The following is a 10,490-nucleotide window of genomic DNA, read 5'->3' on the forward strand; positions in this document are numbered from 1 at the left end:
GTAATAAAAGCTGTATCAGGCACGATGTTCATTACAGGACCATGTAGAGACCACCGCGCGTGAGCATCACCATCTCGTTTAAACATATGCCACGATGACCTGGTACCCATACCAACCACACTGTACACAAGTTTTTAGGGATTAATGAAGTGAAAGCATTCAGAACAGAAAACTCGGAAGGAGAAGCTGAAGTGAGAGATCTGCATACGGACAGCAAATCAGTAATTGCTACAACTAACTTTGAAGCATGATTTCAACTTACTAAGCGGTCACGCGATCTGTCGTAATAGTTGTCCAAACTCGTCGACAGAAAGAATACTGCATCCTATTAAAGAATTTTTGCCCGGACATTGTATTGACGGTGGTCGCCGGCACACACAAACACACAAGCATTGAGCAAACTATCTTACATAATAGAGGTTTTGAGAACACGGACGTGGAATAGCGCCAGTTTCATGCGGGACAAAGAAGAAGAGGCGAACGCGGCCTCGTGCTCAAGCGCCAGCGCCTAGTTAAAAACTATCCGGTTCTTGGCCAATCCCCCAGCGTGGGTGTGTGCCAAATTATAGGAACTACACTACACTACACTAGCGAAGCAGCTGAATTCGAACAGACGGGACCGCGAGGTCGGGGACGATGCAGGGTTACGCGATCATGCTCCTTGCTGTGATCGTCTTCCGCTTCCGCGTACTCTACATGGCGCCCCTGGTGCAGACCGCGGCGCACACAATATCCCTCGCCCTGGTCATTGCAGTCGCCTCACACTACGCGGCCGTCCGGCTACTCAAGGTGCTCACCAACAAGGGGGTCCCATCCAAGGGCAGGAGAGTCATAACGCGATGTGACAGCGGCTACGGCAACAGACTCGCTCTGGAGCTCGACCGGCGAGGGTTCACGGTACGTGGATCGATTAACCATGTTATTTTATTAGCAGCAGGAGATGTACGTAGAGTTCGATACAGTCATAGCTATTTAGCGCCAGCCTTCAAGGTGCTGCAGTGCAAAATAACATGTATGAAAGACCCTATTCATTCTGTGCGACTTCTGTCCGCACCGTACTGCGAAAGGCGTCAAGCACGAACCGTACTTGCGTAATATGCACTTTTCGCGTGACAGAGTGCGGACGCCCATGGGGACGTAAACGGCGAATTACCTGTTGTGCGACACATGCTTTCATTCGGTGAGAAGTGATATAAGCGCGACAGCTCTCACAAGCCAACGCCCCAAAACAATTACGCCAAAGCTTTCTCGTTTTTTATAGGTACACCTATGTACCAACCATTTAACTTGCGGGAGTAGACAATGGACACTTCTCATAATTCTAAAGCTAGCTTTCCTGCGATACAGTTAGCCCAACAAATGGCGGCTAGTCACTTCTGCAAACAGCGTGCTCAAGTGCAGTTTGCTTGCGTTGTGACGCGGAAAATGTAGACTCGGATCTCTTGATATAAACACGCATGATAGACAAGCCCCAGCACGTGCAACTAGGACCTCCTCTGCACTTGAATCACAACAGGTGCCGCCATTAGTAGGGCGAATGTGCAACGCAGGGAAGCACACTTGCGAATTCTGAGAAGGGTGAATTAAGGAAGCCTAACGGCATTTACAGAAGTACTTCTGCTCTGACATACATCATTCAGCAGAAGGTCCCGAATACAAGTGACATCACAATGTGCTATGTAACTGCGCACACTTAGCTTACTGCGAGCATACAGTTCAGAGCATGTATACAGGGGGGATTGAAAGAAACGCGAACAGTGCGGCGCGCTGTTTTCATCGCGGTCAGACTATGGTGGCAATAAAAAGATGCTAGAGTGGTTCTTGATTCTATACCACAGATGACTCTATTGACTTTATATTACCATCCAGGTTAAAACCATTTGAAAAGAAAGGCGAAACAGCACAGAATGTAGATGCCGCACAGTTCACGTTTCTTTCAATCGCCTCCCGCCACGGTGGTCTAGTGGTTATGGTGCTCGACTACTGACCCGCAGGTCGCAGGATCGAATCCCGGCCGCGGCGGCCACTGTTTCAACGTAGGCGAAAATGATTGAGACCCGTGTGCTTAGATTTAGGTGCGCGTTAAAGAACCCCGGGTGGTTGAAATTTCTGGAGCCCTCCACTACGGCGTCTCTCATAATCATATCGTGGTTTTGGGACGTTAATCTCCAGCAATTATTATATTATAATATTATAATATATTATATATATTTCAATCGCCATAGTGCTGTCGTATACGTGCAGTAGAGGAATGGGCTAATAAAGCGACTATTGTCCGGCCTCTAGTTGCTGCCTGGTCCTTCTGTTACAATAGCAACGTAGCATGATAAAATGGGACTATGATTCAATACGACCTCAGCTAATATGCATATTTGTTAGATCCGTGAGGCACGGTCTATTTCCTTCAACTCACACTGAAGGAGCGCCCGGGCAAATATTTAGTCGGGAGAAATTTCATGGATGCCGCTTGAGCTGGTCGAAAATGAAGCCATGCACGTTGTCCGAGTGGTTACATTTCCAATCTTCTGCCACAGAGTTCGCGAATTGAAGATGCTATAAGTTGGCATAGTTACACAATTTAGCATTTTTTAGCAGTCTGAGACATTATTTTCATGCGTCATATTTGGGGAGCCTTACATTGTTCAGTGGGCTTTTTCAGCCAGCCTTGATTTCAATTAGAGTAAATGTCAAGTTTTCTCACTCACTTCTCTATGTCACTTCCATACATCACATGTCTTTCAACAGTGCAAGGATCTCCGAATATCATTCAAGAAATTCTAACAGCTCAAGTGACCAACATGGAAGCAAACATCTTAATCTACACTAGGATATAGCTATAAAGTTTTTCATAATATTAATCGATAAGTTAAGATTTCTATGTATCTCTTTCCAATCATCGCCACACCAGTAGTTGTTACTCGAAAATTCGGTGTTGTCTCGTTGATTGTTCGTATGCATAGACGAAGCCTAAACTTTACAGCCTTCAATCCACGCATGCAGGTAGTAGGCGGCTGCGTGAGCGAAGGGAGCCCCGGCTCTCCACTCCACAAGGAGCAGCGCAACATCCACGTTGTCGATACGGACGTCACGCAGACCGAGTCCCTCGCCGAGCTTGAGAAGTACGTGCGAGCACTGTGCAAGGACGACAGCCACCTGTGGGCCGTCATCATCAACCTGGGCGTGGTGTCCCTCGGCGAGCTGGAGTGGTACGACGACCACGACATGCGCTGGAGATACGAGGTCAGTTTAACGCTATATAGGACATCGATAGTGAATACGTGGATAAGTATTCTCAGTTTATCATTTGTCGCCGGTGTGTTATACGGTAAGAAAGCCCCTGTATAGTGGTGAACGTAGGCCATCCACCAGAACTGGACGTGCAAAAAGTAAGCTCGCGGCAATAATCCCGTGGACTCCAGACAATACAGAGATAAGAATATTTTGAAATGACAGCAGTAACACTTGCTGTTCTGACTAAGGCGGTTGCAGCTGAAGTGGCAAGTCCCCGTGATGAAACTGTGTCAATAGCATTCCATCGCTCTTCCAGCGAGCGCCATTTTCGCATCGTCTTGTCAAGCACATTTCTCCACGTAACCTTAATGTACCGATGTAAACGAGGGAACGCCCGTCACCATAATCTGAAAAGTTTAGGCTAATTCCTACGTGTACATTTGCATGCATCTGCTATCGTGATAGCACCATGTAACCTTACAGCCATTACTGTGTAGCTCCGCTGACCTGGAGCCAACGGTGCTCGAAGCGTATTGCAATAGAGCATTTACTGGTAACTGATGTGTGTCTGTCTACAGAGCTTTGTATATAAAAGTGCCATCTTAATTGTGTCATGACCGACATAGTGACATCACAATACGTCCGAGTGTACTTGCTTAGTGTGACGCCCGTCGTTACACGGATAGGTCGTAGCAAGTTAAAGGGGGTCATGAAGCAGGCTTGTTGAAAAAAATTTGCAGTGGCTTAGCTCGGCTATGCCAGGACATACGTAGCGTTAGCCAAAGGTTCAGCTGATTATTCTTAGCTTTCCAGGTTGTCTAGGATTATTAGCCTTCTTCTATTCATTCTTCGTACGCTGAACCGCTAATTGTCAGGCAACTACTTCGGGATCCGATGAGATAAGCTTCTCGGCTCTTCTGCGCCGTTGAGCAGCATTTGCGCTCTCCTTCTCCATGGCGTTACCCACCTGCAAACGCCAGTCAGAGGCGCTATCAATCGGCTCCAGTGCATTGTCAGACGGCGACTGCACAGCGAAGGCGAATAGCTGCGCGCGCGCTGGCGCCAGTCTGTCTGCCATGGCTACGACGTCACTACTCTCGAATGCGCAGACCAGCAGCGGCGAGTCGCGCGCGGCGGTGGCGGAGAGCGCGTGAGATCGCGGTGGCGGAGAGAGTGCGGTGGGGGAGAGCGCGTAGAGCGGTGAGCCAGCTGTGTGACATCACTGATCCCCGCGCATGCGCAGCACGGCTGATGAGGTACCACGCGAAATCGGCTCCGGCTAGGCAAGTGTAGCTAACACTACAAAAGACATCCTGCGGAAAAGTGACACGGCTAGGAACTGCTCAGCCAAATATTGCAGTCGTGCGTGCCGCGTAATGGCTGCAAGCGGAGCGCGAAGTTGCTGTTTTCTTATAGGCGCCCTCTTTTCAAACAGAGGCCGGTTCTCACTCTCGTCGGTGGGCGAGGCGCCTGTCAGTTGATGTCGCGTATCTGTTTCTCCGCGTCGCAAAAGACATAGCATCCTCATTGGCCAATAGCCGACATAAATAGAGAGCGGCGTTCGGATCAGATGCGTTTCTTGCCGGCGCCGCACTCCCCAGTCTGCTAACTTTACGTGGTAGCAACACTCGCGCACCCGAATCACAGCGGGAGAGCGATCGCGTTTCATGACGCACGCTGACGTAACTTCTTTCCTCCGTGCCATCCCTCCCTGTGATTAGAGGTGTGCACGGGCTCCGGGTAACCCGAAAGCCCGAAAGCCCGAGCCCGGCCCGGCCCGCGGGCCGGGCTCGGGCGGGTGGACGTATTTTCACCTCGGGCCCGCGCCGGGCTCGGGCTACTTGGAGTTTTATCGGGCCGGGCTCGAGCCCGGCGCAAAGCCCGACTCAATCCCGAAATATCGAGAATGAGCGGGAATTGTTTTCCAGCACGCACACAGCGCCTTTCCGCGACCACCCTTTACTGCTTTTCTTTTCCATTCGCTGCTTCAGACAAAGGGGGAGCAGGTAAAGCACTGCCTCTGTTGCACTCCGACAAACACAGAAGTAACACCACCTGAGCCAGTGACGGCGCCACGCGACTGTTCGCGTTAGATTTAAGGTCAAATCCCATATGAGTGAAAATGCACGCGACAGCGACGAGCGCCCCGACGTAGATCGCCTTCATGGGCATACCCCATACACGTGACGGATTTGACGAGCGAACTCCATTGTTGCTGGCATGAGGCCTTCTACTTGTATAGCAAAAGAGCCGCGCTGTCGCAGGTATGCACCGCAAATAAAATATTTGTTGCATGCCAAATTACCGGAAAACGATGTTTTGTTTTCGCAGTGAACCTTCAAAAAGCCTGGCCGGGCCGGGCCGGGCCCGGGATTGTGTTTTCGTACGTCGGGCCGGGCCGGGCGGTCTCGCAGCCCTTTGCCGTCGGGCTCGGGCGGGTCTTCGACAAAGTCAGCGGGCCCGGGCCGGGCTCGGGCTCGGAAATACGGCCCTTGCACAACTCTACCCTGTGTAGCTTCCAGCACGCTCGTCGGGACGAAAAAAAAAAGAGAGAAAGCGCTGAGAGCGTGCGCCAAACCCCCGTAACTCCGCTCGTTCTTGACGGATTCGAGAAATTTTGGCGGCAATCGATTCGGGAGGCAGTAAACTCCGACAATGAGGTCATTAGACCATTACTTGGAAAAGTGGTTCATGACCCCTTTAAACTGCGATCGATACTCGAGCATGCGACGATCTCAAGCCTTAACTTTAGCATACCTTTTCCTCCGTTTTTCTTGCACGCAAATATAAGCGCCATGACCCTTCCGAAAGCAAGTGCACGCCGAAAGACACAAAAAAAAAAAAACGTGTATAAAGTACACCGTCCACCACCTATGCGCAGGTGAACGTGCTTTGCGTGGCACGCACGGCCAGGGTGTTCCTGTCGTTGCCTCGCAAGACGCCGTACTGCGACCGGCGATTCGTCATCTTGAACAGCGTGGGCAGCCGCGTGGCTGTGCTGGGTACCGGACCGTACTGCATGAGCAAGTACGCCGTGCGTTGCTTCATCGAGGTTTTGCTCCGCGAGCTGCTCAAGTTCGGTATCTACGTGGTAGGCATCGAGCCAAACCAGTACCGGCTGCCCCAGACTGAACCGAGCTCGCGGCTGAAGTCCTACGAGTGCATGTGGAACAAGCTACCTAACGACGTCAAGAATATCTACTCCAAGGTAAAGGCCCGAACACACGTACGCGTTGCAGCGCGTCAACGCGTGACTTTTTGATGCGGCGTCGTGCCCTCTCCCTATGGGGAGAGAGGGCGCGCGGCTACGCGAAGCTGCGCGCCCTCCCTCTCCACAGGGAGAGGGCGCGACGCCGCGTCAAAAAGTCACGCGTTGACTCGCTGCAACGCGCACGTGTGTTCGGGCCTTAAGTGTGCCGTAGTCACGATTTAGAAAAACGCGGCAACTAGCACACACGAGCTAGGCGTCGTCACGTTATGTGACGTCATTAAGACGCTGTGATGACGTCACGATAATGTCACAAATTTTGGCAACGTGTGGCGTCATCCCATGATTATTTTTTTTTTTTTTTGCAGCACTCGTGTATACACTGACGCCGACGGTCACTTCTCCCGTTTGATGAGGCATGTAAGGCTCTCGCCTTAAAAAGAAAGTGCTTTTTTTTCGATTCAGTTAAGTTCACGAGAGCTTTCATCTGCCTCAGCGGTCACGCATTCCGATTTAACCGTCTCGCATTTGTTAATTGGCTGGGTGTTCGAATAGGAAAATTTCCGAATTGAATGCTCATATTCGAGAATAAGAATGTTCTAATATGGAAACGAATGGAGACCATTCTCTCATTTCACGTGGTAAGAGATCGTGCAGAGCCATCTTGCTTAAATATTTGGGTAGCTTCCTGCATGCTGCGCATTCGGGCAAATACCCCAAGAGTGAGCCAGGCATGTTAAAGTTCTATATTTCCTTCTTACAACCACACTAAGCAATTGATGTCAGGCTTTCTATGCCACTAAAGGAGTTTTCTAATGGCAACAGAAGGTTTCCATATCACTTATAGCATATCAGTACAAAATGTACTCATTCAACTGGGCCATTAAAAGGCGGACGTTAGCTCTACAAGGAATGAAATTGCATATTGACTGATTATATTGGAGAACCTTTAAGCTAATTGCTTCAGCGCACATATTACAGTTTACGAACTGATGTTGGTGCACTATTTTGTAAGGCATATCCTTTTAGGTGAAATCTTGTAACTCGCCAGTACTAGCACTACCACAAGTGAGCGCTGTCAACCTTGCGGCGAAAATCCACTGCACTTCCACTTACCTTTCTTTAAAAGAAAACATTGTTTGTGCGTTGCTGCTCAAGATTAATTGCAACGGTAACGGATTTCGTCGCATACTTCAGGAATGGATATTTCGAAACGTGTCATACTCCTCCCAAATTCACCAGTCACAATTTACGAACTTGGAAGTTAACTAGCAAGACTTCGATAATAAGTTCATTATTTATTTATATTTCTCGTTCACATTATATCTGTCATTCGAAGCAGTTGAGCTCAAGAAGTAAAATAACGGAAGTGTTATTGTTCGAGAGACTCGCGTCTTTGTTAGACACAACTAAGTGAATCCAACGGACAATTAAGCCAATGAATAGGGGACATTCATTTGTTGTTTTTAATTGTATTTATGACATCAATTGCAATGATTAATGTGGATGAAAAGCCACTCTTTCCATCTGTCGGTCCCGAACCCAAAAACTTTCGGTCCACTTAATTCATTTCAATGTGTGTCATAATTACTGCATCACAGCTAAAATGATCAAATAATATCCCTTGTGTTTTCATTGGCCTAAATGTCTGTCGCATTTAAGAAGCAATATTTTGTTACCTGTCGAAAACAATTTCTTTAAATTTTTCTAATATTAAAGGAATAATCCTGTATAACATTGCATGGACTTACCCCTGTTCTGTTTTTATGACAGGGTATATTCACTGACATCTTGAACGATAATCGGCTCCTTTGTAAGGCTTCGAACCCTGCAGTCGTCCGTCATATTAACTGGAGCTATCCGATGCAGCCGCACCGACACTATACGTACCTCAACTGATTCCGTCGATGTGCTTTTAGATGTCGCATAGGCGATAAACCGCTTTTCGCACGAATCGAGTTCTGTCTATACCTACATAAGTTGTTGTTTTTGTTTTTTTAATGCCCTACGCATCCACTCCACTCCTCTCTACAGTGCCTATAGGATCTTGAGGCTTGTGTTCCAATGTTCCCGTAGAGGTGTTGTGAATTTCGATTCACGCAAGAGTTTTCTGTGTGTCGCAATTTAAGGTACGATGAAAACGTTCCATTCTTTTTTTTCTTTTCTCACCACAGGGCTACGCGGACGAAATGGAGGAAAATATCCGGCGAGCGATAGCAACGGAGCCGGACCCGATCGTGTTGGACGTAGCCAAGGAGATGCTGGACGCCGTACAAGCGGCGCATCCCGGCAAGATTTACCGGCCCGACTCCTTGAGCTGGAAGATCCTGTACGCGGGATTTCGTCTACTTCCCGACGAAATCACGGATTTCTGGTGCACGCATATTTCCGGATTGATGAAATCTGAATTAAAAATGATCTTGCGTCTTTGCGACGATTGAACACGGTGCCATATTTTCTGTGCGCAAACGGAAGCCGCTCTTCAAATAGCTCGCAAAGCCAGTGTAGTGAAAATATAAAAAAAAATGCGCAACTTCAACTAGTGGCGCAAGGTTGGAACAGCGGATCTGGGCGGCCTTCCTTGTTTCTCTTTATTTTTTTTAACTGCGAAGCATTTCTTAGCGAACCTTTGGCACTTAGAGCGTTTCTATCTACGTATCTATCTATCTATCTATCTATCTATCTATCTATCTATCTATCTATCTATCTAGCCGCCTACGTCTGGATACTCTCCTGATCGCCTCTTAATTTGGTGTAGACCAAAATTAGCGTCGGAGGCTAAGAGGACCTCACGAATATGACTGTCTGGTCATGACATAGATAACGTGAAAATCCTGTCGCGTGCGTCGTCAAACCCTTTCCTCCAGACATGTGTGGAACATACCCGTTCACCACGGGCCGTGGTATACGGGTAAGCGCCACTGGTGATTGAAAGTTTACAGCTACCAAAGAACGGCGACAACAGACATTGGTCAAAACCGACATCTGCAGCGTCGACCCGACGAATGCAAAGTATACAAATCAGGATCTCAGCAGGAATAGAACCCAAGCATTCTGCGTGGCAGTCAGGTATTCTACCACAGAGCCATGCGAGGTCTGGAAACTGCTTTGGAAAAACATCCTATGCAAGCGTAATGCCAGTGCAACGTCAATTGTGCTTGTGGTGCTGGCTATCTAATTTTATAACAAAGCAATAAGTGCGACATATGTACTCCTACGATGCAGGCGCCATGTCAGGTTAACGTCTGTGGTTCCAGTGTCGGCTCCGCTTTGAGGGCAGTCTAAGTAGCATTACACTTGTATTCCTGTGATTCAGCAAGCTATATTGAAGCGTCGTTGACCCCGGATGAATACGCTAACAAAAGTTGCGTACGATATTCATATCATCGCGCCATAAAGTGCACTTCGTTTCGATAATACTGACGTATGTGCTCTAACGTGAGTGCTGACGTTACGTCAGACCATCAATTACCCCTTAAAACGCCAGTGTTGTCGACGTGCCTGGTAAACCCGCGATGTCCACACAACTACTACACTTCTAAAACACGTCAATGCACCTCGTAACGCTTGACTCAAAGGAAACAAAAATGCAGCACAGAACTACTCGCTGACTGCTTCGCATGAAACCGATTCCCACAAGGTGTGGGATCTGCCTAATTTTTTTCTTTCTTCCTCTCTTTGTCTCTCTTTTTGTTTCTATGTCTATTTTGTCTGTATTTCTTTCCATGTCCTTCTTTCTATATTTATTTCTTTCTCTCTCTTTCTCGCTTTTCTGTGTTTTTCTCTGCTTTTCCCTTTCTCTCTCTCTCTCTCTATTTCTCGGTTCTTTGTTCCTTCTATTTCTCTCTCTCTTTTTCTTTCTTTCTCCCTCTCTCACCATCCGAGTTATTGCATCCCACGCCGGACTAATGGGCGCAGGGGGGAGAGCGCGTTGGGCGCACGTCTTCGGGTAGGGAAGCAGAAGAGAATGAAGAGAGAGCGCGACGGCATGATGATGACAGTTCTCGCGAAGGCGAATCGGGGGTGTACAGGGGTTAAACATCCCCGCTGT

General features: G+C 48.3%; 1 protein-coding gene across 1 annotated transcript; it reads left to right on the top strand.

Moving 5' to 3' along the window:
• Positions 1-636: 636 nt before the first annotated feature.
• LOC119386046 (retinol dehydrogenase 7-like) lies at positions 637-8,880 on the top strand. The gene is made up of 4 exons (XM_037653397.1): positions 637-897; positions 3,001-3,240; positions 6,113-6,439; positions 8,614-8,880. Exons 1-4 carry the CDS (start codon positions 637-639, stop codon positions 8,878-8,880), a joined length of 1,095 nt encoding a protein of 364 aa, XP_037509325.1.
• The last annotated feature ends 1,610 nt before the right edge of the window (positions 8,881-10,490 follow it).

This window comes from Rhipicephalus sanguineus, chromosome 3 (assembly GCF_013339695.2).
Source record: "Rhipicephalus sanguineus isolate Rsan-2018 chromosome 3, BIME_Rsan_1.4, whole genome shotgun sequence".
Classification (NCBI taxonomy): Eukaryota; Metazoa; Arthropoda; class Arachnida; order Ixodida; family Ixodidae; genus Rhipicephalus; species Rhipicephalus sanguineus.

What these genes read in the sequence shown, in the direction of transcription:
- LOC119386046 (XM_037653397.1), top strand. Translation starts at nt 637, where the DNA reads ATGCAGGGTTACGCGATCATGCTCCTTGCTGTGATCGTCTTCCGCTTC. An exon ending in ACATGCGCTGGAGATACGAG is followed by an intron (nt 3,241 to 6,112) that starts GTCAGTTTAACG and finishes ACCTATGCGCAG; the next exon opens with GTGAACGTGCTTTGCGTGGC. An exon ending in TCAAGAATATCTACTCCAAG is followed by an intron (nt 6,440 to 8,613) that starts GTAAAGGCCCGA and finishes TTCTCACCACAG; the next exon opens with GGCTACGCGGACGAAATGGA.